We start from the raw sequence: 27,986 nt of genomic DNA, 5'->3' as shown, positions 1-27,986 counted from the left end.
ATTGCCCCAAGGTTACCCTGTCTATGTAGTATTCCAGTGGTATTGTTCATATTGCAAACATGCAATATAGTCTTAATGAGTCAGATTACACCATATTCTACTATTAGTAAATGTATTACAAATTAGTTGTAACAACAAAAAATGTGAATTAAACATAAAATAGGTTATGGATGAGAATTTAAATGTTGGTCAGAATAGTTAATATTCTAGTTAGGGAACCACTTCATAAAATACAGGTGACTGACAGATTTGCTGGAGTGGGAAGGGTTATTCTTTCTCCCCATACATACATACATACATACATACATACACAGAAGGCCATATCTTGTCACATAAGTTGAGCTCAATATTTGATTGTTCTACATTTAACTTTAAATAAATAAAGCATTAAGTACCCAAGTACTTGCATGCCTTCTAGAATCTAAATCAGAAAAAATAAAACAGGAAAACAATACAATGCTTGCATGAAGTTTATTGATATATTATTCATGGGGGTAGATTCCACCTTGAACATTGTCTCAAACAGCGTCATTTTCGGCATCTGTTGAAGGGAACAATGTACATATTTAATATTTAAATTTAGGCAAATGATACTGAACATGTTGAAATGGGTGGTGGACTAAAAATCCACAATTCTCTTCTAGATCTGTTTAAAGAATTCTTGATTATTATTCAAATTATGTTGGACCCATGCTTGGTAGTAGAGATGTTTAAAAGCAAAGTGATAAAGAATAGATTATTTCAACCTTGACTTACAGGAAGATTTTGTCTTAATTTGTGAATTTAAAGGATCTGGATCAGAGGTTACTTTGGAAAATAATTATCTGTATGGTTTATGCCACTTGGAATAACTTGAACTAAGTTATTCTGTCCTAATTTTTCTTCTATGACAGCAGTGAAAAGATGCAGGGCTTTTCCTGATTAATTAATTTCACAGGTTTACTTTGAAATTTTGGGTGCATCTTCCAGATAACTCTTTGGAACTAAATGTATCTACACATATGTGAGTATAACACAACATACGCTGCATATGTATAATACACAGAGGTACATATACATATATGAATATATATATACCTGTTACACACACACAGTACACCACCACAGTTTTAAGAGAAGTGACTTTTTCAAGTGCTACAGAGAACAAGTTCATTTAAGAACTACAGGTTATGAATTCACAATTTCATATGTCAGACACCTTTGATCTGAAATTTTTAGATACCTTTACTATAGCTTTTCTGAAGGCTATGGGAGACAGCTACCAGATCTTCAAATATGTTCAGTATTTTTTACAAACCTTTTAAAAGAATTCTGGTAAGGGTTTTCAGAGTGTAATTAGATCGTTCTGTTCTGCTCAATGTAAAGGCTGGGCCTTCGCTCTGTGTCTCTTTAAATGACTAAAGCCTCAAAACAATATAAATGTTATTCAGGGTGACTTTTTTTCCTCAAAGGATAGGTTCTTAATAAGGTCTTAATACTTTAAGAGACATCCCAAACTCTAATTTATAGAACTGTGAAATTTGGACACTGAGCTACTCTTAAATTTGTCTATTATGAATTACCCTTTGAAGTTAAAAATAAGGTACCTAGTGGTCTACCCATTCCTTCTTCCCAAGACTACAACAGAGTAAAAACAGTGTGATCTCATACTCCTGCTAAACTCAGTAACTTCATCTGCCTTAGAATCATCCTGATTTTCTAAACATACATCCATTTTCACTGTGATTGTTTTCTTGTCATCGAGGTCCCAAAAAACAAATTAACATAACCAGTACCTTGGCTATGTGGCCATTGATATGAGCTATCTCCTTAATGGAAGGCACAGAACTAAGACTAAAAGTTTCTTTACCTAGAATTCCTACTGGAGCAGAAGAAAAATGGATGCAATAAGATCACAGCTTTTGAGCAGGAAAGGACTTCAGACATCATAGGCGCCAAGCCCCTCAGCTTTACAGATGAGTAAAGTGTAGCTCAGAGAGATTCAGTGACTTCCCCTGTTGTCTCATGTTCATTTGAACTCAGGTTATCTAATTCTAAATCCCATAGTCTGACCATTTCACTGTTGCTAACTACTACTTTAAGGACTCCTGGTTTCACTGATGTAGGAATTCCTTCCATTGATAACAAAGCATAACTTCCTCTTCGTCTTGATATGCAACTTTCTGACTTGCTATGGTTGACATAATTCATCACCTGGTTGCCTAAATGTAGTAATAAGCCTCTCCAAACTTAGCTAGATAACAGATAATAAATTCCATCACTGGTCCATGTTTTAAAGCCTTTCCAGCTGGGTGGAATCAGAACTTTTACTTCACTGAAACAGCCTTCAGTAATTCTTCATGCAAGACACTGGAATAGGGCCTTCTGTGAACTTTGTAGGCATGGGAATAGGACTTCAGTATTAAACCACAAATTTAAATTAAATCACAGCAGTAGTCCTAGAACAGGCACACGCCTTTCCCAGAACCAGCTCAGCTAAAGACAAGAAGCTTTTCACTGGTAGGATGGCCACATACTGACATCTTTGGCCACAGCAATCCATAAAACAAGATAACTATATAAAATGGTCCATGGCCCTCTATGGCCATCTCCTAGTGCTGTGGTTATGGTAGCAAACTGTAAGAAATAGGAGCAGAGAGTTTTAAAAATCAGAGAATTTTGACCATTACAAAGATTAAATTAACTACTTATATAATTATAATAACGCTACTGGTAGGAATGGGTTGTCACTGTTGACATTCTTATTATAAATAAGCCCAGAAGATGAGAGGAACTAGAAACTAAATGAAAGCCTGGCACTCAGGTTCTCTTTGGAGAAGCAAGTAAAGTACATAAGAGTTGGTTTTAACATAAATCCAGAAGCAACAAGAAAAAACAGTCACTGGGTGCTTGGTCATCCACATTGTACTGCTCAGAACAAAGATTTGGTAAAAGATGTAGGATTATTATGGATTATGGATGCATCGACAGAAAAGTGAGAAAAAATCTACAAGAACTGGATAAGACTCCAAAATAAACCAACTTAATGCTTTAACAATGAACTTCATTGCAAACGTGAGCATGGGAAAGATCTTGAAAAATGTTTTTAAAAGTAGTTCTAGAGTAAGAAATTAAAGGCCAGATGTTCTTTGCAAGAGGATTGAAAGGTGCTGCTGGACATAATTAGCACTAAAGGACATTACAAAGAATGAAGTTGATTACATTCTGACAGGAAAGGATACAATTTCCAGATTGTATACAGACTACTGATATTAGAACAATTATCAAAGACAGTATCAAACCAGAAAATTAAAATGAAAAGATAGATTGACCTGGTATGGCTAGTTGGGAGCCAGGTAGGTGGCACAGTGGAGAGAGTTGTCAGGCCTGGAGTCAGGAAGACTTACCTTCCTGAGTTCAAATCTTGCCCCAGACACTTACTAGCTGTGTTTCTGGGATGTACAAACAAGCTATGTGCAGAAAAAAAAAAAAAATAAGGAAATAATCAACAGAGAGGTAAGGCACTGCAATTAAGGATTAGGAAAGACTTTCGATAGAAGGTAAGGCTTGGGCTTGAAAGAAATGAGGGAAGACAGGAAATGGGAGATGAGGAGGAAGAGCATTTCTGGCATGAGGGACAACCAGAGAAAAAGCCCAGAACTGAGAGAATGAGCTGTCTTTTCAGAGGAACAGCAAGGAGATTAGTGTCACTAGATCAGAAAGTATGTGGGCCTAGGGGAAGGGGAGTGAAAAGGGAGGAGTATAAATGGGAAGGGGACTAGGTCAGGGAAGGCTTTGAACACCAGAAGATTTCATATTTATTTGATCCTGGAGATAATAGCCCACTGGAGTTTACTGAGTAGAGGGAGTGACATGGTCAGTCAGACCTGTACTTTAGGAAAAATCACTTTGGTGGCTGAATGGAGGATGGACTAAGAGGAGAGAAATGTGTTACAGGGAGACCAGCTACTTAGAACAGTTCGGGTGTGAAGAGATGAGGGTTTGCACCAGGATGGTAGCTGTATCAGACTAGAGAAGAAGGAGAATTCACAAATGTTATGAAGTGAAATCAACAGGCTTTGACAACAGATTAGATAGTGGGACTGGGGGGGAGGTAAGTTGACAACTAGTTTGAACATTTGAAGAGCTGGGAGAATGGTGTTGCCCTCAAAAGTAGCCAGGAAGTTTGGAAGTGGGGAGTGTTTGGGGAGGAAGAAAATGAGGTCTGTTTTGATCCTATTCGAGATAGCTAATAGATATTTGGAGACGACTGGAAGTCAGCAGAGGTGTCAGGGTTCAATGAATAGGTTTGAGATTGATAAGCACAGAAATGATAATGGAATCCATGGGAGCCAATGAGATCACCAAGTATAGTAACAGAGGGAGAAGAAAAGACAGCCTAGGATAATAAAGCCTTTAAGGGCACCTACACTTTTTCCAAGTATGACCGAAATGAAGATCCAGCAAAAGAAATTGGTAAAAGGAATGGTAAGATAAGGAGGAGAATAAGGAGATATAACACTCCAAAATCCAGAGAGAAGGTATATTCCCCCAAAAGAGGTCAAACAGCAGCCAAAGTAGTTATAGCAGCATTCTGTGATGGAAAAAAATTGTGAAATAAGTAAATGAACAAATCACTTAACAAATGAATAAAAACTTGGAAAAAAAACAAAACTAGGTGTACATCAACTAATTTCTTTGCTCTATTAATACGTCATCAGCACTAGGAGAACAACATATACACAGTGACTATAACAATACAAATGAAAATCTGACAGACATACTTGGATCTTTGATAGCAAATTCCAAAAATTTTAGAGAAAAGATGTGGGACAGCACAAGGGGAAAATAGAGGGAAAGATAATTCACAGGATAAAATAATTGGAAATGAGAGTAGAAAAACTACTCATCGATCAAATCCAATATGCAGAAAGGATGAATACGAAAATAAAACTTCAAAACCTTAGAGAGTAGTCAATAAATCGACAAATAAACATTTATCGTGTAAGTACCTTCTATGCACTGGGAGACCCAAAAGACAAAGATAAAAGAGACTTAGCATGAAAGGAAAACTGTCTCAAGGGATGCACCAGTCAAGAATGAAATGCGTATTATGCAACTACAAATGATTCTGATGAAGAAAGGGAATGTCTACAGAGAATAAAATGACAGCATGGGGATCTTACTAATTCAGATTTTAAGAAGGCATGTAATATGAAAGTAAGGGCATGTGACCGATGTAGGGTATTTTTAAAGAAATGTCATGGTTCTATAAGGATGAGGAAAGGCAAACTAAACCCCCAGACAAGTTGAGGCTGGTGAAAATGCTAGAGACAACAACAAAAAAGGGGCTCTGTTTTTTTGTTATGCTCAAGGTGAGAAAGAAGTCTGACATTTAAAGTACGTAAGACAATGATCACGAATGAAAGAAAAAAAAAAAGGCCAGAGCCACTCAACTTCTAGTTCTGGTTCTATTTTATCTACAACAGAAAGTATTCTCGGCTTAGAATAATAGGACAAAAAGCATTGCGGAGGAACTGAATCACAACTTAAGTGAAGAAACTTGAAGATATTAACACCCTAGAAATCCTTAGTGAATTTAAATCATGTGATTGTTGAATGATTTATTGGGTAATCTTTAGAAGAACCATGGACAGAAAACAGGAGGAAATGGACAAATTCTGTATTAATTTTTCTGGTGGATTCTCCCAATTATTACACATTTATGGGATTAAAACTGATTCCTGACAGGATTCTAGAACAAATTATTAAACAGATGACTTGAACAAGCACACACAAAATTAAGTGCTGGCCAATATGAAACAGAATGAGTTCAAGTGGAAAAGGGTAAAGGAATCATTTCTATAGTTGCCTACTGTGTACTACTACTAAGCACTCTTTACAAATGCCAGACTAACCTCATTCCCTTTTTGGACAGACCTACTGGAGATCAGTAGGTCAAAGAACTGGTATGAGTAGAACATGCCCAGATTTTAGTTAGAATTTAGTTAGAAGTCTAATAAAGTCTTGGTTTTTTATGAATAGGATGGAGATAGAAGGGGCAGGGCAGGGCAGTGCAGGGGTGGAGATGGGAGGGAGAGGCTGGATTATAAAAATTCGCAAAAGTAGATTTGGTCTTGGTACAGGCTCATCTAGGTCATCTGGGACCTTTTCCCATTCTTTTGCCTTTGCTTATCTTTATCAAGTCCTGCATGTCCCTCCTCTAGTCTTTCTCTTGAATGTGTGTTCCTCTCCAGTCTCATTTATTCTCGACAATCCTTCCTATGGCTGAACTATGCTGCTGCCATAGTATTTTCATTACTATTCTCCTCCTCCTACTCAAAAGCTTCTATTTCCCTATGCCCGACCCAATTCAGGCCCAAACTCGTCAGTCTAGTATTCAAGGGACTACAAAATCTGGCCTCTTTTTTCCTGTGCTACACTATCTTCTACTATTTTCAAATAGAAGCACTCTGCTCCAGTCAAGCCAATTTCCTTATCATCTTTTCCCACCCCCACATCTTCCTGTTTCTGTTTATCCTAGTTTCATTCAACTCAACCTGTCCATACTTTTACCCATCGTTCAAGGACCGCTCGAGTCTTACATGCTATATACCAAGCCTTCCCTACTAACTCCACCCATGCTGATCTTCCCATTCTCTTTTCATCATACTTTGCCCACCTCAAGCAGCAACATCTATTTTGTCTTGTTTTCAAAGTGTTTCAAGCTAAGCTTTTCTTGGAAACAGGAGCCATGTCTTGTTTTTATAACAATAATTTGTGGGATTGTCTCTTACGTATTGAGTCCTTGCATGGGTCTGGTATGCACCTGATGGGTGTGTTTAATGTCAATTGATAATGAGGAAATTTAGAGACACAAATGAATAGAACAGGTTAAGAATATATCCCAACTCATCACACATTAAACTTGATTCAATTCAATTTAATTTTCTTTTTTCTTTTTTTAAAAAAGTCACTCTCTAGATGATACAACAAATCAAGATTTTGAAACTCAATGTTAAGATTTCCAGACTTCCTCCAAAAGGTCACACCTTTTGTGGTGGGGAAATTTACCTCCCACTTTTAAGTATCTGGTCTGCGAAGGTGGGCAGTAGTCACAGTAATTTCTCCAGCAATACCATAACTTCCTGCAAAGGGTGTACGTTTGTCACCAGATCCTGAACTCTTTTTGGCTACATCTTCTATCGGGATAGCAACAGAAAGAAAAACTGGGCTTTGTGGCCTAGGGGCATCTGGTCCATTTGGAGGAGAGCTACCATTCTGAGGGGGGCCTGGGGGGTGTTTCTGGAATTTCTGCTGTTCTGTAGGAACAGCAATGGGAACTTGGACTGCAGTGTATCTCTTTGAGGGATCTGGCTGTGAAATAACAGCATGTCCAGGAAGAGGTTTCCACTCCTGTGTTTCCTGAACATTTGAGCCTACTAAAATGAAAGGTGGGGCCCCGGTCCTCTTGGAGTCGTCCATCATCACATAAGCTGGAGAAGTAACTTTCGGTGGATGCTGCAGAAACTGTGGCTCCTTAGTATTAGACAGATAGAGGGTTGCTTGGGGAAAAGGCCCAGGTGCAGGTGGCGGTGATGGGCGGCTTTGTTGGTTCATATCAGTTAGACAATAAAGGGTCCACATGTTAGAATATGGTGGTGGTTGTCCTGTTTCACTTGCTGCTAACGCTATAAAAAACAAAAAACAATTTGCAGGCATTAAAGGTGGTCTCTGTATCAAGCGCTATGCACAGAAATGTCTGCAGTTTTGTTTTTACGTATCAACAAGCGATAACGCTATGTGCCATAAAGCATGCTATAGAGAGGGCTACAAGAATTGTGTTTGGTAACGTGAGGAACAAAGACAGGTTTTGCCCAACTGAAAAAAGGAGAACAGTGCTGTGGCTCATAGCAAGTAGGAGAGACATGAGGGTTGTGGCTGAGGGGGCCCCTTTCATTCCAAGTTCCTGTTCCTTTGTGCTTAAGCAAAGTTCAGACATAGCTTCTGCGGAGTCCTCAGAGAGGACGTTGGTATTTAAGTTCAGCTTTACAAAAATATCAGCTGAGAAGGGTGCTGAGCTATTGAAAACAACATTATTGCATCTGCAGGACGTTTTCTTTACTGAGAGAAGTCAGCACTGGGGGTCATCTTTTGGGCACTTTTACCAAATAATGCAGCAAATAATTCTGGCTACCCATGAGCAACCACAATCTCTCCCCATTCATACAACTGTGCATATGAAATGACCCACGCTCTCTGACTCATTGCCCCAGAGAGCACCTCCGACCTAGGCAGGGTTTGAAATGATAGATCCTGAGGGGCAGTAAACAATCTGCTGAGGTCCCACCAGGGCCCCCCCTTCAAAGAAAAGAGCTGTCCAGAGGTTGGGCAGATTATCTACTACCCCACCAAGTCTAGCATGTCAATTCTGGTTTGCCTAGAGGAGACGTGCTGTCTTGAGGGGATTGAGTCCCAGAACAGGGGAAGGGAGAAAGAGGACCTACTATTTCCCAAAGAGAGGTACCAGAGTTTTGCTTTATTCCATATGCTGACTTTATCTTTAGCACACTGGGGATCTACCCCTAATGCAGCCTTCTTTCAGTAAAGGAAAAACCCCATTATGCACATGCTTAGAATGATGTTTTCAAACAGCCAAGGACATGTTTTCAACTGATCTTCTGTTTATGTGTATATATATATATATGTGTGTGTGTGTATATATATGTATATATACATATAAATACACTTGCATACATATACACAATACATACATATATACATAATATGCAAATGCCAAGCCTTCCTTTTAAACAACAAAACAGGTTGAGGTATCAGAGTCTTAGGAAAATACCTGGGATAAATGTCAATTTTTTTAAAGCACTAGATATTCTGATAGCTCAATCTCAATGAGTGAAAATATCCTCCTTAGAGCTGATAATAAAACCTAATCAAATGTCAGCTCAAAAGTGTGGACATTTTTTCTCCTTTAAAAATACTTAAGCACTTGAAGACAGGAATTTGGGATGGAAGTACCACCTACAGCCACAAGCCTAATGACCGTCTCACCTGCTACCAACCTCAGCCCTGTGCTTCACTTTTGCATCAGTACTGAACACCTTTCACGTTGCCAAACAGAATTGGGTATTTTTCTAAAAACCTGCTTTGCTAACACTTCTCCTAGTCACACTTGGCTCCTTTGGGAGCCCGGGTTGAGAGAGATTCTGCAGAAGGGACTGGGGGGATTGGATCATGCATGTCCCTTCCCTGAAGAAAAATGAAAAGGACTTATGCAACTGTCGTAAAGGAAGTGCAAACTGCCTCCTTTATAGCTGGATCAGGATGAAGGGACAAATTGGTGCACCAGGGGGTAACATGAAAAATGATCTGGCAGCTGAGAAGACAGTTTGATGTTAGTATACCTCAGGAGAGGCACAGAGATGAAGACTAGTCACCTGAACCACAGTAATCCTTGAACAAGAACTTGGCTGTCCTTTTAGCTACCAAAGCCATCTGTGATGCATGCCCCCCAATAATCAGGGTTCGCCCCAACTTTTCCTCTCTTCATACAACTATTGTATTGCTTACTCAGCTGCAGGAAACTCCCCAATCACAGGAGGAACTGAATGCCTGACCCAGTTCCTCCAACCCAGATGCAGAATTCTCCCAACCCAGTGTGAAAGCAGTTGAACACACCACCATTTTTCCGTGTTTTTGACAAGGAGGTTTAAATGCCACCACCTATGCAAATGCATTGCAATAGAAGATATTTTACTTTTACAGAAGTGAGACATTTCAAACTGATGGTCAAGTCTTTAAGCACCCTTCATTCAGTTTCTGTTTTTTAAACTGATGAGCCCCACAAGTGTGCAGCATGGCCAAGCTGGTATATTTTCTGGGATTCAGTTTTTAAAATCCTCACTCCTGTGAATATAAAATCTCAAACTACAACAAGGCATTTAAAAGGAATTGACATTTAAAAACACACAATGGAAGTTAAAGACCTTACGAACCAGACTTCAGAGAGCTATAACATGCCACCTGTAACATAAATTGCATAAATATCTAAATATCTAATTTTCTTACCTTGTGGCACCAAACCTTCTTCAGGCGCTGCTTCCCCTTCGTATTCCCCTTCTGGCTCATTTTCCATTTCAGTAAGACCTTCTGGGACATGAGGGGCCCCACTAGCTGCAGTTTTTACAGATACCATGGAGACGACTGATTTTGGAGTTCCCCCAGAAATGACATTTGTGGTTTCTTCCTGGGATGCAGAACTGACCCTTGATTCAGAGTGAATGGATTTTGGAGACCCTTCAGCATGCACGGATTTTGCAGACCCCTCAGCAGCCACAGATTTTGCAGAACCCTCAGTGTGCATGGATTTTATAGAACCCTCAGCGTGAACAGATTTTGCAGAACCCTCAGCGTGAACGGATTTAACAGAACCCTCAGCGTGAACGGATTTAACAGAACCCTCAGCATGTAAGGATTTTACAGACCCCTCAACATGCATGGATTTTGCAGACCCTTCAGCTTGCAGGGATTTTGCAGACCCCTCAACTTGCAGGGATTTTGCAGACCCTTCAGCAGTGTGCACAGATTTTATAGACCCCTCAGCATGTAAGGATTTTGCAGACCCCTCAGCTTGCAGGGATTTTACAGACCCTTCAGCGGTATGCAGGGATTTTGCAGACCCCTCAGCTTGCAGGGATTTTACAGACCCTTCAGCAGTGTGCACCGATTTTACAGACCCCTCAGCATGCAAGGATTTTACAGACCCCTCAGCAGTGTGCAAGGATTTTACAGACCCTTCAGCGGTGTGCAGAGATTTTACAGACCCTTCAGCAGTATGCACGGATTTTACAGACCCCTCAGCAGTGTGCAAGGATTTTACAGACCCTTCAGCGGTGTGCAGGGATTTTACAGACCCTTCAGCAGTATGCACAGATTTTACAGACCCCTCAACTTGCAGGGATTTGGCAGACCCCTCAACTTGCAGGGATTTTGCAGACCCCTCAGCAGGGTGCAAGGACTTTACAGACCCTTCAGCAGTATGCACGGATTTTACAGACCCCTCAGCAGTGTGCAAGGACTTTACAGACCCTTCAGCAGTATGCACGGATTTTACAGACCCCTCAACTTGCAGGGATTTTGCAGACCCTTCAGCGGTGTGCACCGATTTTACAGACCCCTCAGCATTCAAGGATTTTACAGATCCCTCAATTTGCAGGGATATTGCAGACCCTTCAACTTGCAGGGATTTTGCAGAGCCTTCAGCAGTATGCATGGATTTTACAGACCCTTCAGCCGTATGCAGGGATTTTACAGACCCTTCAGCCGTATGCAGGGATTTGACAGACCCTTCAGCCGTATGCACGGATTTGACAGACCCTTCAGCCGTAGGCAGGGATTTGACAGACCCTTCAGCCGTATGCACGGATTTGACAGACCCTTCAGCCGTATGCAGGGATTTTACAGACCCTTCAGCCGCATGCATGGATTTTACAGACCCTTCAGCTGTATGCATGGATTTTACAGACCCTTCAGCAGTATGCAGGGATTTTACAGACCCTTCAGCCGTATGCACGGATTTTACAGACCCTTCATCCGTGTGCACGGATTTTACAGACCCCTCAGCTTGCAGGGATTTTGCAGACCTTTCAGCAGTGTGTAGGGATTTTGCAGACCCTTCAGCGGTATGCAGGGATTTTGCAGACCCTTCAGCGGTATGCAGGGATTTTACAGACCCTTCAGCAGTGTGCACGGATTTTTTAGACCCCTCAACTTGCAGGGATTTTGCAGACCATTCAGCAGTGTGTAGGGATTTTGCAGACCCTTCAGCGGTATGCAGGGATTTTGCAGACCCTTCAGTGGTATACAGGGATCTTGCAGACCCTTCAGCAGTGTGTAGGGATTTTGCAGACCCTTCAGCGGTATGCAGGGATTTTGCAGACCCTTCAGTGGTATACAGGGATCTTGCAGACCCTTCAGTGGTATACAGGGATTTTGCAGACCCTTCAGTGGTATACAGGGATTTTGCAGACCCTTCAGCAGTGTGCACGGATTTTACAGACCCCTCAACTTGCAGGGATTTGGCAGACCCTTCAGCAGTGTGTAGGGATTTTGCAGACCCTTCAGCAGTATGCAGGGATTTTGCAGACCCTTCAGAGGTATACAGGGATTTTACAGACCCTTCAGCGGTATGCAGGGATTTTGCAGACCCTTCAGCGGTATGCAGGGATTTTACAGATCCTTCAGAAGTGTGCACGGATTTTACAGACCCCTCAACTTGCAGGGATTTTGCAGACCCTTCAGTGGTGTGCAGGGATTTTATGGACCCCTCAACTTGCAGGGATTTTGCAGACCCTTCAGCGGTGTGCAGGGATTTTATGGACCCCTCAACTTGCAGGGATTTTGCAGACCCTTCAGAAGTGTGCAGAGACTTTACAGAGGTCTCCTCATGCACAGACTTTGCAGAGGACTCCATATGCAGAGATTTTGCAGAGGCCTCCTCATGAAGAGACTTTGCAGAAGCCTCCACATGAAGGGACCTTGCAGAGGCCTCCTCATGAAGAGACCTTGCAGAGGCCTCTCCTTGCAGAGACCTTGCAGAGGCCTCCTCCTGCAGAGATTTTGCAGAGGCTTCTCCTTGCAGAGACCTTGCAGAGGCCTCAGCCTGCAGAGACCTTGCAGAGGCCTCAGCCTGCAGAGACCTTGCAGAGGCCTCAGCCTGCAGTGACCTTGCAGAGGCCTCAGCCTGCAGTGACCTTGCAGAGGCCTCAGCCTGCAGAGACCTTGCAGAGGCCTCAGCCTGCAGTGACCTTGCAGAGGCCTCAGCCTGCAGTGACCTTGCAGAGGCCTCAGCCTGCAGTGACCTTGCAGAGGCCTCAGCCTGCAGAGACCTTGCAGAGGCCTCAGCCTGCAGAGACCTTGCAGAGGCCTCAGCCTGCAGAGACCTTGCAGAGGCCTCAGCCTGCAGAGACCTTGCAGAGGCCTCCTGCTCAGGTTCTACCTCTGCCTCTCCATAAGCTAAGAGTTCTGATTTTGCAGAAGCTACGGATTTTGCAGAGGCTACAGATTTTTCCGAGGTTAAGGATTTTGCAGAGGCAATGGATTTTTCAGAGGTTACGGATTTTTCAGAGGCTACGGATTTTGCAGAGGCTACGGATTTTGCAGAAGCTAAGGATTTTGCAGAAGCTACAGACTTTGCAGAAGCTACGGACTTTGCAGAAGCTACGGACTTTGCAGAAGCTACGGACTTTGCAGACACCATGGAGGATGTCTTGTGAGCTATCTGAATTTGACTTTCTGATGGTGGCTGCTCGGTGTCATTAAGACTTGCCATTGGTTCATCAAAAGGGACTATTATGTGCTCCGATATTTGCTCTACAAAAGCTGCTCCTGCTCCTTCGGTCTCAGGCTCATGAAATTCGGGTGGAACATATTGAATGCTTGATGTAATTTCAATATCAGCCTGGAAAGGAACGTCAGGAGCTTGATCGTGAGCAGGAAGGTCTTGTTCACCCTGCAAGGGGAGTGAGGAAGCCGAGGACGTTTCAGCCTTGGTTTCTTTGGAACCTAACTCTATACGGATGGATGTCTGACTCAGAAGCTGAGGCGTTAAATCTGAAAGGCAGGCCGAGGAGCTTTCTTCTGTAGCCTCTAGGGACGTGGACCCAGAGGGAAGAGAAGGCATGCTTGTTGCTACATCCACCATTAACACGTCAGAATGAACAGATGCAACGTTACCTAACATCTGGGCAGCCAGCTGTGCCGGGTCGGCTGGGACATAGGCCAATTCAGGTGAAGCAGCTGCCAGCGGAGACGGTGAGGATGGCGGGGTGGACACCTTGGGGGTGGAGGCTTTGGGGGAGTGCTCGCTAACGGTCTCCGATATCTCTTCGGCCTCGGTGAGCTCGGCGTGAACCGATGGGAACTGGGTGGTTTTGTTGCTGAACAGCGGGCCCGCGATGTTGTCCTCCTCCGTGTCTGTGGACTTCTCTTTTCGTTTGGGTTCTTCGGAAAATGGAGATGATGGCTCGGGCTCTTTTGCACTCTCTGGTTTCTTCTCCTGGGTTCCTTCTGACCATTTCTCTACTACATAAATAGAACAGCAGAAGGGTTAAAGGTAAGTTAGTAGGTGCACCCCGCTTCCCCCACCCCCACCCCAAAAAGACCTTAGAGCTTCGTTCAGGACATAGGAAAACATTCACAGTCTTCAAACTCACATGGATGCCTAAAGGGTTTGACCATCCCTCTGGACAACTAATTACTATGCAGTGTGACATTTTCCTGCCACTCCTCTAAAATACTTTTTTAGTTAAGACATACTGACAGTTTGTATTTACATGCAGTTAAGACATAGTAACAATTTATATTTACATGACACTTCACATAAATTACAAAAAGCACTGGATACATTATCTCATTTAGCCCTTAGCACCACCCCACTGTGAGGCAAATATCTGCTATAATAACATGGGGGTATAAAAAAATGGTATCAACCTTGCGATGATCAGGAAAACAACCCCAAGCTTTTGTCCAAATATATGCAGGTTGGGGGCAGCTAGGTGGCCTGTGGTGAACAGAGGTCTGGGCCTGGAGTCAGTAAAACGAACTCTCCTGAGTTCAAATCTAGCCATAGACACTTAGTAGCTGTGGGACCCTGGGAAGTCACTTAACCCTGTTTGCCTCGGTTTCCTCATCTGCAAAAGGAGATGAAGAAGGAAATGGCAAACCAATATCTCGGCCAAGAAAACCCCAATGGGGACATAACGAGTCAGACATGACTGAAATGACCCAACAAAAACAAACCATAAACCTTGTCACATCCCCAGGAAAACAACCATAAGCTTATGTCCAAATATATGAAAGCTGTAAACTTACAAGGAAAAGACACTAATGACCACATTTAGCGATATGCAATAACTGGGGGAGTAGGAGTAGGAATTCCTTTGCCTGAGACCTTAAAAAAAAAAAACCCAAAACTTCTGATTTATTCTTCCACTGATTGTAAATGTTAGTTGAAAGTGCCAAGCATCAATCAAATTAATTAATATACAATTTATTAAATGTCAGGCATCGTGTTAGGTGCTGGGCATAAAGACACACAAAGCTAGACAATCTTTGCCCTTTAAAGGGCTTGCTTACTTCTCTCTAGTGTAATGTTAATGCGATTATTGTTAACAAAAGTGTCTCAATCCCTCATTTTAAGGAAATTTGTACAAAATTTTGAATTTAGAGAACTGACAGAGATTAATATTAATTTGTTTCAAAAAACATTAAGATTAAAACATTAGGGAATTCTCAGGTCAACAGATGGTGACACCTCCTGGTAGAATATAATACTGTTGCCTAATTGGATTAGAGGTTACTACACCAACATAAAAGAAAAGCAAGAAACTAGCTATATTCTGGAAACCCTTTAAGTGTGAAATCAAAAGAATCTCCAGTCTGGAACAAAACTCTTACGATAAGTGGCTTGAAGGGGCAGAATAGCAACAGATGGAAAAGTGCTCAAAAACTTTTTCAAGACAAGTAGTACCTCCAAACTGGGCCACTGTATTTTAACCACTTACACATAATCCCCCAAATATATAATATTCCCTTCCAAAACCATTTCTAACCTGTCTCTACTGGGAATCTTTCTAATTTTAAAAGAAAACATTGAAGAAATAAGATTTGCTTCATAGGGAGCTGTTTGACAGTCAAGTTTGCTAAAAATCTATTTCTGCAAAATTCAAGACCTTGTATTTCTAGAGGTTGAATGTCATTAGGGAGACACTAGAGCTTTTTAGTTTCAGTTGCACCCTAATAGCAACCATCTCCGTACTATCACTCTACATTCTGAATTCTAGTGACTGAGTACATAAAATGTTTAAAATAACCCACAATTATCTATTGAGGATGAAGGAAGCAAGGAGTTCAGAAAAGAGCAACCCATTCCCACCTGTTTGTAGGCAATTCTTCCCTTACTGACACATTCTGTGCTTCCCTATCACCCAGAATTCACAAGACTTACTCTTATCCCACCCTTCTTCCTAGACAAGTCACAGAAAACCACATACTTCCACTATGAATTCTCCCTTACTAACAAGAGAGAGAGCAAATCTGTCCTGGCCCTACCCCATATAAACATTGTAACTTTTCCATAAAGATGCCAACTAGCTACCCTCTATAATATGCTGGGAGAACTCTGCCAGTACATTCAATAAATAGACCTTGATCAGTTTCCTGCAGTGCTCTTGATGTGTTCATCAGTTATTTTTAAGTAGTTTCTACCTGTCAAGTTTATAATTCAAGCTTTCACAAAACCAGAGATTACATCTAAATCATTTCTTCTAGGACCCCAAAAGAAAACATTCACAGAAGTTTATATAAAGTCAACTTATTCTAATACCCATGAAGTAAGTTAAATTCCTTGAGAATCAAAGAACTGTCTCTTAATTTTTTTATCTTCTTTTTCTACCCCCTATCCTAAACCTCTCAGTGCCTAGGAAATGCTTTAGGATATAGGTGTTCTCAGCCCAGAGATGGTAAGGGGATTGGACAACTTGGTCAGAAAAAGATGACAGGGGATCATTGCTGGTATTGATATATATCTATATCTATATATCTATACACATGCACAGCACACACACACACACATATACATATATATACACATAGCTTACACATATACCAACATGCATATATGCACACATATGTATATATATACATTCACATTTATACGTATATGCATGTATACACGTATATAGTTGGTGCTGACTGGCAACTCTATTTGCCCATATGTAGTTCTGGGTCACAGTTCCAGGGCAGAGAGGAGGGCTTGTGGTCAGTCACAAGGGAACAGGGGCCTTGGCCACAGTTCTGGGGCCAAGAAGAGAACTATAGACAAGCTAGTCCCAATTTCAAGGCCAAGAGGAGTGCTAGTTCTTGGGGCTAAAAGAGAGCAGAGCCCAATTTTAACATAAAGTTCAAAGTCAAGAAACAGGATGGAAAAAAGGGGAACAAAAAAAGGGAGAACTAGACAATAAAAAGCTACTACAGTAGTAGGGAAGACAAAGACACAAACTCAGAAGATGACAATAATGTGAAAACAGCTGTACAACCAAAACCTTAAAGAAAAATGCTAACTGGCCACACACCTGATCAAATTCCTGGAAGAGTTAAAGAAAATGCTAAGAATGGCAGAGGAAAAACTGGAAGAGTGGAACCAGGAAATTATGAAAAAAAAGATTAATAGCTTGGTTAAAGAGTCACAAAAATATTAAAGAAAATAACATTAAAAAATAGAATTGTCCTAATGGTAAAAGATGCACAAAAATTCACTGAAGAAAAGAATTCCTTAAAAAGCATAAAAGCCAAATGGAAATGAAGGCTCATTGAAGAAAATAATTCCTTGAAAATTAGAATGGGCAAGTGGAAGCTCATGACTCCATGAAATATATCAAGAAACCATAAAACAAAGTCAAAAGAATGCAAAAAAAAGAAAATGTGATCTTATCAGAAAAACAACTGACCTGGAAAATAGATCAAGGAGATATAATTTGGGAATTATTGACCTACCAGAAAGCCACAATCAAAACAAGAACCTAGACATCATCTTTCAAGAAATTACCAAGGAAAACTGCCCCAGTATCTTAGATCCAGAGATTAAATAGAAATGTAAAGGATACACTGATCACCACCTGAAAGAGATCCCAAAATGAAAACTCCCATGAATATTATAGCCAAGTTCCAGAACTCCCAGGTCAAGAAGAAAATATCGTAAGCAGCCAGAAAGAAACAATTCACATATCATGGAGTCACAGTCAGGAATATCACACAAAATTAGAATGGAGGGTTTAGAATATGATATCCTGAAAGCAAAGGAGCTAGAATAATTACAATCAACTATAACCTATCCAGCAAAATTGAGTATAATCCTTCAAGGGGAAAAATTGTAATTTAATTAAATAGAGGACTTTCAAAAGCATTCCTGATGAAAAGGATTAGAGCTGAATAGATAATCTGACATTCAAACACAAAGCTCGAGAATAAGGTGAAACTATTTTTACATTTCTATATGGGAAGATGATTCATGTAACTCCTGAGAACTTTATCATTAGGCCAGTTAAAAGGCTTTTACATAGAAAAGAGAACATGTATGATGATAACTATGTTGGAATTGATCTCTCCAAAAAATGAAGGGGTGAGAAAGGGAAGAAGGAAAAAGCTGAATAGGAAAAAATTTTCTCACATAAAAGAGGCATGCAGGAGAAGTGGGAAGGGCAAAGCCTTGAACCTTACCCTCATCAAATTTGGTTCAAAGAGGGAAGTATATACAACTCAGTTGGGTACAATAATCTATCTTATCCAACAGGAAAATGGGAGGGAGGAGGATAATAGGAGGGAGATGAGGAAAGGGAGGTGCATTTAGGGAGGAAATGATGAGAAAAACAAAATAGACTTTTGAAGTGGTACAGGATTAAAAAGAGAGAACAGAAGAAAATGGGATGAAGTGGAATAAATAGTAATCCTAACTGAATGTGAATGGGACGAGCTGAGCCACAAAACAGAAGCAAAGAGCAGAATGGATTAGAAACCAGGATCCAACAATTTGTTCTTACGCTTACATGAAACCGAAAGATAAATACAGAGTTAAAATACAGGGTTGTAACAGAATATGCTTGAACTAAAGTAAAAAAAAAAAAGGCATGGGTAGCAATTAAAATCTTTGACAAATCAAAAGCAAAAATAGATCTAATTAAAAGAGATAATTAGGGAAATTATATTTTACTAAAAAGTACTATAGACAATGACGTAATATCAAAACTTTTTGTAGCAAGTTTCTCTGATAAAGACCTAATTTCTCTAATATAGAGAGAAGTGAATCAAATTTATAAAAGAGCCATTCCCCAAGTGATAAGTGGCCAAAGGATATGAAAAAAGTTTTCAGAAGAAATCAAAGCTATCCCTAGTCATATAAAAAATGCTGAGGTACCACCTCACACCTATCAGAAATGACAAATGCTGGAAAGGAGGAAGGAAAATAGGTACAACATAGGTACACTAATGAACTGCTGGTGGATAGTGAATTGGCCCCAACGATTCTGAAGAACATTTTGGAACTACTTCCCCTGGCTATAAAATATATATACCCTTTGACCCAACAATGCCACTACTTAGCCTGTATCCCAAAGAGATCAAAGGAAAAGGACCCATATATGTACAAAAATATTTACAGCAGCTCTTTTGTGGTAGGCAAAAGGAATTGCTTATCAATTGGAGAACAAGTTGTGGCATATCATTTTGATAGAGTGCTATTATAGAAAACAATAAGAGAAATAGTTTCAGAAAAAACATGGCAAGACCTATGTGGAATGATGCAAAGTGAAGTGAGAAGAACTGGGAAGTCACCGTGCACAGTAACAGCAATGATGATTTAATCATGATCATTAACTGTCAAATGTTTGGCTATTCTGAACAATAAATGATCCAAGACAATTCCAAAGGACCCAATGATGAAAAAATACTATCCATCACCAGAGAAATTAACTCTGAGTGTCAATTGAAGTATAATTTTCTCACTTTTTTGTGCAATATGGCTAATATGGAAAGGTTTTGCATAATTTCATACATATTATTGATATTATATTTCTTGCCTTCTGTGGGAGGGGGGAAGGGAGTAGAAAAGAGGGAATTTGGAACTCAAAATCTAAAAAGAATGTTAAAAACAAATGTACTTTAAAGAATAAAATATTATTATAGTATCAGGCACAATAATTTGGTCAAAGTCAAAACACACAATAAACCTTTAGTGACTCTTGCGGTATATTTGAACCAGAGCACCGGGTGGGTTTTGGTACTGTTTTTGCTTTTATTCCCTTAGTAGCTGTGCATATATAGATGGATGTTGTGAAATAAGAAAAGAAAGATGATAAAAACATAAGAAAGAGACAAGCAAAAAGAGCAGGGGTTCAAAGCATCCATTAATCCAAAACTGGATTCTTTAATTATTTTAACCCATTACACACACCATCTCTTGCATCTGTTCCATTTCTCTTTGCTAACAAAACTGGTTCTTTGGAGTTCAGTCCCCCAAAACTTTCACCTGGGCAACAGGGAGAGCCTCCAAAATGTTCTCCCTGTCCCCCTATTCTCTTTCCTTTTCCTATCCATCCTTCACAAAGAGTGACAAAATAATATTCCTTAATTCATAAATCTTCCCCCCAAACTGTTCAAACACCTTTACTAGTTTCCTATTCCCTCTAGGATAAAATATAAACTTACAGACTGAGTTGAGTCTAGTCCACCGTGAACCAAGTTCAATAACCAAGCTGCCTTCCTTAGGACTTTCACCCCTCCCCCTCCCAGTTTCTGCTTTTTTTTCTCCAGTCCTAGACATAAATTTTCCTCTCAGGCTCTTTCCTTTCTGCCTCAAACTTCATTCATTTATCTAATGTGCACGACTATCACCTGTGCTCCATGCCTTTCCACAGGCAACTCATGTCTTCATTCAAATCTCATCTTACTAATTCCTCTCCTTCCTTCCTTCCCACCCACCTTCTCATGCAGGACCCCTTCCCCCCAATTTTATTCTGTCTACTCATCTTCCCACATTCCCTTAAAACACACTGCTAAGATGGCACTTTTCAGTTATCTGTGTACATGTTAGTGTCCACTGAGAAGCAGCAAGGCCAAAAGGAATTTTGTCATTTTCCTTTTTTTAATCCCCAGAACCTATCAACAGAAGCTGGCGAAAAATAGAAGACTCAATGGGAAAGGGTCCCACATGCACAAAAACATTTATATAGCAGCTCTCTTTGTGGTGGCCAAGAACTGGAAATCAAGGGAATGCCCATCAATTGGGGAATGGCTGAACAAATTGTGGTATTTGAATGTAATGGAATACTAGTGTGCTATGAGAAGTGATGAACAGGAAGACTTCAGAGAAGCCTATAAAGACTTATATGAACTGATGCTGAGTGAAAGGAGCAGAACCAGGAGAACTTTGTACACAGCAACAACCACAATGTGTGAAGAATTTTTCTGGTAGACTTAGTCCTTCATAGCAAAGCAAGGACCTAAAAAATTCCCAATGAACTTTTGAGGCAAAACGCCTCTCTTCTCTATGAAATCTTCCTAACATTCCATCTTCCTTCTCGATGGAAAGCACTGCACATAATCATGACTTTCAGAGGATGATTTTTTGCAGCAGATACTACATCTAAATCACACAACCAACTGCAGTTCAGAGAATATAGATTGGTTTTTTTTTAAAAGTATATGGTTAAAAGTTAAAGTCACTTAATTCAGTAAGACAAACATGGCCTTTGAAAGTTCTCTATGTAGCACATGAATACAATAAAAACATACAAGGCGATCTAACAGATTTGACTATGGAGATAACTTCGTTCAGCCATCCCACTAAATAAATTGCCATCTTTCAACAGGTTCAAAATATGTCTTTTCAGAACCAAACTCGAATACATAACATAGACAAATCCCTTAAATGAAGGATTTTTCTTAGATCTCTATCATTCCTGATTAAGCAAGCACACCACGCCCTTGTTTTCTTTGTTAAAAAATTAACAGAAAGTCAATTGACAGAAAAGTTAAGTACATTGAGAGGTTAAGCTAGAAACAGAATGATGTTCACACATAGTAATTTCATCATCTCTGATGCCATAGATCCATCTGCATTTTATACGGATATTCTAAATACTGAGATGTCTTTTGGAGTGAGCCAACACTATCTACCAGTCACAGGCAAACACCACCAATGCCCACTGAACATCTTAAATGATATTTTTCCTACTCAAGTCAACAAAGATGGGCAAATGCAACATGTTTTCACCGTTAAAAGAATAACCAGATCTCATTTAGAAGCTAGAAAAACACTCTCTTATTCCACAAGAGAATCATGCAATTAATTGGCTTTGATATCAAACCACAAGTCCACGTACACAAGATTGAGTGGCCAATCCCTACATTTCAGAGTGAAGGTCCTGCAACAGTTCCCAGGGATTCACCAGTATGTATTGGCATTCTACAGATCAATTTTCCACAAGTAGTACTCTCATGTATTTTGTGTGGGCCTCAGAGCTGCAAAAGAGGATCATCATGAAACTCTAAAGAAAGGACTTTTTTTTTTTATTAATAGTACCCACGACTCCAACAAGTTCTCATCTCCAAAACTGCTCTTCCATAGATTTAGAATAGGTTTAGAGGCTTGGAAGGGACTTTGGAGGTCAATGAATCTGAATTCAACTCTTTCATTTTAGAGATGAAGAAACTCAAGCCCAGAGACATAAAGTATAAAGTGCTGCCAGGGTCATGTCAGCCAAGCTAGTAAAAGCATCTGAGGAATGATTTGAACTCAGGCCCTGCACTCTCCATGGGTCCTGAAGAACAACAACCAGGGACAAGAACAACGCTAGATTCCCCACCATATATATAATTTATTGAACCAAAATAGTAATGTGATTCCTAAAAAAACCCCAACAACTTTGTAGCAGCCTTCATGACATGAAATATCACTACTTCTGAGGATGCTGATACTCAGATACTCTCTCATCACTGGAATTTAGAATACTCACACACACCAGGCCTCTCTCCACCATCCAGCAGGATAGGTAGGGTCTTTTTTAAACCTTAGTCTGCTACCAGGAGTCTTAAACATGCCAAGCATTGGCCTGGGTTCTCTCTCCCTCCACAAGATTTTTGCTCCCTCCAGAGTCTCCCAAGCCTAAGGGAGCCAGGGATATGATGGCTTAAAATGTTCTTGATATCCTTCCTTCCTAGGACCAGTGGTCCAGTCAGATTCCAAAAGCATTACCAGTTTGCCTATTCCCCCCTCTTCAGTTTCAGACATGAAGAGCTAATTAGATAATAGGCCATGGCAGTTCTATCGTTCGATATCCGAACCATCCTGCTGAACAACAAAACACTATTTTTACATGCCTGCTTATCATTCGCAGCCAGTTTCTTTAATGAAAAGAGGCACAAACTTAGGCCACTCAATGATTTTTGTTAAGACAGACTCCAGAGGTATCAAAGGATTAAGAAAGTTCTTGGTTTGCATTACCAGGATATGTCACATATGCCTTGATCAAAAATTTTTCAAGGCAGGTGATTTTCTCTGGGGGTTGTTGATAGGCAACAGAGCAATCAATGTTTGTGTACAGATAAAGGACTGTACACAAACTTTATACACCCCTCCAGATAGTTACAAATGAGATAATGTATATAAATGTGTATGTTTTTTAAAGTGCTTAAGAACCTAAAAAGTGTCATGTACAAATTATTATATTCTATTACCTCCCCATCACACCTAAAGGCCTTTATGCTCAAACCCTCCTAATTCATTTTCCTGCTTTACTTCTCCAACACTCTCAGCAAAATCCATCCTACCTTACAGCTTAGCTTGTCAGTGATTTTTCTAATAGGCACAGTGGTCCTTCTCTACATATGCTTGGAGTTCAATAAACCATGATGGTTCCTTCCTCCCACCCTCCAATTACTTGTTGAGATTAAGTTACAAATCTCCTTTGTTAGAAAATGCACTTTCTTCACAATCTTTCTATAACCTCTCTATGCCTCAACTTGCACCTGTAATTTCCTACAACGTTCAGAGCTTGACTCACAAGGGGTCACTTTTGAAGGCCTTTCCTGTTACATGGCCCCTAAGACCCTCCTCAAAATTATTTTGTGTTTATTATATACTGACTTTCCTTGAAATTTCTGTATCTCCAATGCATTATAGATTATACCTGTTACATATATACATATATGTAACATATATGCATATATGCACACATGTAATCATATACTAATCCTATATGGTACATATATAATATATAATATCCTTTTTTCTCCCTGATTATTTCCAATATGCTCCATACACCTCTTTTCTGTACTTATTATTTTTTCTCTATAATTATCTCCCATATATTCTGTTTAGATCCTTGTCTGTACCATGTTTGTCTCCATCATTAGACTGTGAACTCCTTGTGGCCAGAGTTTTTGCCTTTCTTTTACATCTCTCCTAGTCTATGTTAGCCCTGTGGCCTGGTGTGTTTTAGGTGCCCTATAAAATGACTGTTGACACGAGAAACACTGAGACTGTTTTTCATTTTTGTTCTTTGTGGACTCAGTGACACCCTCCTACAGGGCAACAAGCAGGAAAGCTTTACTTGACTTACTAATCTGATCTGTTGATTTTGTTTGACTGATAATTTAGCAGCCCAATATTGCCACCACCAATATCATGTCAATATTTATATGTATGGCTAAATATAAAAAAGGTTTGCAAAAGCAATAATTTTGCTCACTTAGCTTCAAAGCAATATTTCTTTTCTGACCTAGGTTAGACTAAACAAACAAGTTACCACCATCTTCAAAGTGAAACCCAAGTGTGAATGATTACACATTGGTCACTGGTCACCTAGGCTCAGCTATCTGACTTCCCAAGGTCTAGTCTAACACTCTTGATTCAAATCATGCCTCTCAAGGACATGCTACAGGAAAATACCTCTTTCTTCCTAATGCCTAAAAATTTATTTACAAATTTGAGAATGCATTTTGATATTCTGGAGTTAAACCTCACTCAGAAAAAAAACAAGAAAGCTGCAACATTCACCCCATGCCTTTTTTGATTGACTGGCCATGATTTAATAGTGCAAATCAAGTGAGAATACCATATCTTGTTAATTTATATCATAAAGAAATTTTTTTTTCTCTGACAACAAACTATCAATAGCAAAATATCAGAGGTGGCAAAATAAGGGCATTGATATTGAACTAACTTCATATGTTTGCAGATGCTAGAAAATATTCCCTTCATTTTCCTGTGTAAATATTTTCATTTCTGCTAATGTTTTTTTTGTTCCCTAGATAGATTAATTTGCAAACAAATGAAGTTCATGATAATCCTACAATACTCATATTTTTCTAATAATATTATAACTGATTTCTTTGACAAATATTTCTGGAGCAAAAAACATTCACCAGAGTAAAAATTACTGAACAAGGTTAAATTCCCTAAAAGGCCTTCCTAAAGACTGATTTTATTTAACTCATCATAGGAAAAATATAGAAGGATTTTATTTAAAATCCCTTAACAAATCTAAAAAAGACATGTCTTTTTGAAGCTTCACTTTGTTATATCTTTAATGGTTTTAACTCTAAATTCTTTATCTCTATCTGACAAGCTAAAGATTTTTTTAAAAAGTTGTAACTGAAACCATGTGTGAATTTTTAAAGGACCAGAAAATCCTCCAAAATGTGTTAAAATGCAAATATCAAAAGTCTAGCAACTAAAATTCTCTTACCTTTGATCTGATGAAATTGTTTAACCAAGTCTTTTATATCCAATGCAGAATTTGCTAAAGGAAATAAAGAAGATTGTGTTCTCCATGAAATGCTCTGGTTTACCAAGTTATGGATCTAAAAGAACCTTACACATTTAAAAAGGCAAGAAACAAACCTTCTCTGAACAAAATAAGCTCTTTAAAATAAAGAGCTGCAAATTGGGTGATGTTCCCTGGATTGGTTTTGAGAATGGCTCTGCTAACTCCTTCTAGTAGAGTCTTCAGGCCATAAGGAACCACAAGCCTGGGTTTCGAAGAAATCATTTTCGTAGTTGGTGCCGAAGCTGTTGTTATCTCTTTACAGTCTCTCAACTACAACAAAGAGAAATAAAGTCACAAATGTGTTTCCTATGAACAAATAATATTCCCTATGACCAAATGCTATGAACAAAATTTCTAAGAATGAATCAACCTCCTATTATAATTACTACCTTCATTTCAAACTTGTAGACATTCATCTTTGGTTTTTTTGTGTTGATCTTGCTGATGGTTCAAATAAGGAAAAGGCAGGGTAGGGCTTGAAACAAGTAGTTTTCTACATGAAAAAAGCAACAGTAAATAAATCTCTTTTCTAAAAAAAAAAAAAAATATTCCGGAATATCATCTCTCACCTTTGCCAGTATGAATGAAGTGATTCTCCACCATGGAAAGCAACCAGCACAACAAAGAGCTCAAAAGAATGAAGAGTCACTTTCTCCTTATTTCACAGTAAATGTGTGTATAGGTTAGATTATCCCCATTTTGGTCTTATAGGCAGAGCAGGCATATAATTATATAATTAAGCATGTCAACTCAAACCATTTCTTCCCCCTTTCCAAACTTGCTCCCGTCCTACACTTTTATCCTTTCCTTATTTAGGGCTATTAGTCTCAATTATTAGTGAGACCCACAGCCTTCTCTGTGTATCTTCCTTGGTGGCAAAAGCAGATATTGCCGACCCATTAATGCTGGAGCAACTTGAAATAGCAAAAAATACTAGCTATTTAAAAACACATTTCACATTACTGTTAAAAATAGGGTTTTCATACTGGTCTTGGAGGATGGTTACCTTAAAAATGTGATGCTTCTTAAAACTATGAAAAGTTACTTAAACAAAATAACATATTTAAAAAGGTTCTTAAAAAACTCTTGATATACAAAAAGAAAAAATGCTTCACCACCCCCCTTTTTTTTTCAGTGGGATGGACAAGAAACTGTGAAGGTTAAAGGGTCCCACTTGCTATATATTGGTCAGCTTGGAGAAAGGCTGACCAATAGCGGGGGAAAAAAGTGGGAGTGGAGGTGTGGAGAGCAAAGGCCCAATCTGTTTCCACAGCTTCATCTCCTAAATGAGCACCTTGCTGTAGCCCCAAGTCACTGGTGTATCATTTACGCTCAAAACGGGAAAAATCAAGCGAGGGTTTAGTTCTTACAAGAAAAAAAGAGGCCAAATCTCGCCCTTCTCATATAAAAAGAGTAAAAACATAAAAAAAGAGTAAAAACAAATAAAACTGAAAACAGCCAAAAATAGCAACAAACTAGTATTTAGCCCAGTTTTAGTTTTTTTCTTTCTTCCTTTCTTTAAAAATTTTCCTTTTGGGGGGGGGGGGTAATTGTATATAACCGGGCTTCCCAGGAAAAGAAGCCCCCCCAATAGTGCACTGCTCTCTCTGACCCCGATAGAATCGGGAACCTGAACCCAGGTGGTTTTGCCCTCATTCTTTCTGGCCATCTCATCAGGGTCTTTTCTTTTTCTTTCCACGTGCTTCTTTCTGTTCGAAGTCGCTGGTTTTACTCTGACGCCTTTTCTACCCAAAAGCGGCTGCCCCCATCCAGCCTCCCCAACTTTGTGTCCAGGCGGCAGTCTGCCAGCTTCTCGCCCCCCTCTAGAGCCCCCCACCCCAATCACCCCCCTCCTGGGCAGGGCCTGCCGCTGTCCCCCCGCCGTCCCATCCTCTCCAGAGGCTCCCGCAAAGCCCGCGCCGGGGATCCATCCCGCCAAGGGCCACTCGCAGGCTCGAGGGCAGGGAATGTGCCCCGGCCTCCGGGAGGTCTGTCTTTCCTCTCCGGGCGCCCCCACACCTTTTCCTTCTCAGCTACGCTCTAAGCGTTTCCTCGTTGCCCCCTTGCCGGCGGCTCCTGTAAGGCCGCACGACGCAAGAGGGCCCTTTTATACCGGCAGGGGCGGGGCCCCCCACGGACGGTCCAGTGCGGTCACAATGGCCTCGCGATCCGCTGGCTCGGGCTACCCAGTCACCAACGAAAAGGGGGCGGGGCCTCGGGGGGCCACGGCCAATGAGAAAGTCCCAAGCACAAAGGAGGGATAAGCATCAGTTGCTGGGAACTTTCTCAAAATTCTTGGACTGACGTCTTTTCTTTCGTGTCCATTAGGTAGGTACCTGGCCGCCCGCCGGGCAGGGAACTTCTTAATGGAAGGGAAAAGGCCATTTCTAAGGAAAGTAGCATTCAAGGGAGATGGCAGGACCCCTGTGCACTCCTCCTTTATTTGCCAAGGAGATAGATTTTCATTTTTTAAAGGGAGAGAGGATCCAATTTTGTACACGCTTCGTTCTGCTCTGCTCTGGAAAAAAGTCTCACCTTCCCCTTTGGTAACTCTTAGAACAGTCATCTGGGCCAGTGTCCGCTGTGATACTCAAGAATGTGAACAGG

The 27,986-nt window shown here is 40.3% G+C and overlaps 1 protein-coding gene across 7 annotated transcripts; it reads right to left on the bottom strand.

The window, feature by feature from the left end:
• Nucleotides 1-454: 454 nt before the first annotated feature.
• CABYR (calcium binding tyrosine phosphorylation regulated) lies at nt 455-27,538 on the bottom strand. 7 transcript variants are annotated; one of them, XM_072604407.1, is made up of 6 exons: nt 27,399-27,459; nt 25,769-25,872; nt 25,454-25,649; nt 25,299-25,352; nt 10,066-14,079; nt 455-541 (listed from the first exon to the last, which is right to left on the bottom strand). In XM_072604407.1, the coding sequence occupies exons 2-6, from the start codon at nt 25,793-25,795 to the stop codon at nt 519-521; spliced, it is 4,314 nt and encodes a 1,437-aa protein (XP_072460508.1). In that variant the 5' UTR covers nt 25,796-25,872; nt 27,399-27,459; the 3' UTR covers nt 455-518. The 7 variants fall into 7 exon arrangements, with proteins under 7 accessions (XP_072460508.1, XP_072460509.1, XP_072460505.1 ...); XM_072604408.1 differs by lacking the exon at nt 455-541 and adding an exon at nt 6,907-7,670 and having other exon boundaries at nt 13,732-14,079; nt 27,399-27,462; XM_072604404.1 differs by lacking the exon at nt 455-541 and adding an exon at nt 6,907-7,670.
• Between the last annotated feature and the right edge of the window lie 448 nt (nt 27,539-27,986).

The sequence above is a fragment of the Notamacropus eugenii genome, chromosome 4 (genome assembly GCF_028372415.1).
Source record: "Notamacropus eugenii isolate mMacEug1 chromosome 4, mMacEug1.pri_v2, whole genome shotgun sequence".
Classification (NCBI taxonomy): domain Eukaryota; kingdom Metazoa; phylum Chordata; class Mammalia; order Diprotodontia; family Macropodidae; genus Notamacropus; species Notamacropus eugenii.
The sequence above is the reverse complement of the archived record's forward strand: the minus strand, read 5'-3'. Positions and strand labels throughout refer to the sequence as shown.

Bases quoted from the DNA above. Each gene is read 5' to 3' on its own strand.
- CABYR (XM_072604404.1), bottom strand. From the start codon at position 25,795: ATGAATGTCTACAAGTTTGAAATGAAG. The intron at 25,353-25,453 runs GTTTGTTTCTTG...TATTTCCTTTAG, and splicing joins GCTTATTTTGTTCAGAGAAG to CAAATTCTGCATTGGATATA. The intron at 14,080-25,298 runs GTAAGAGAATTT...CTATTTATGTAG, and splicing joins ACAATTTCATCAGATCAAAG to TAGAGAAATGGTCAGAAGGA.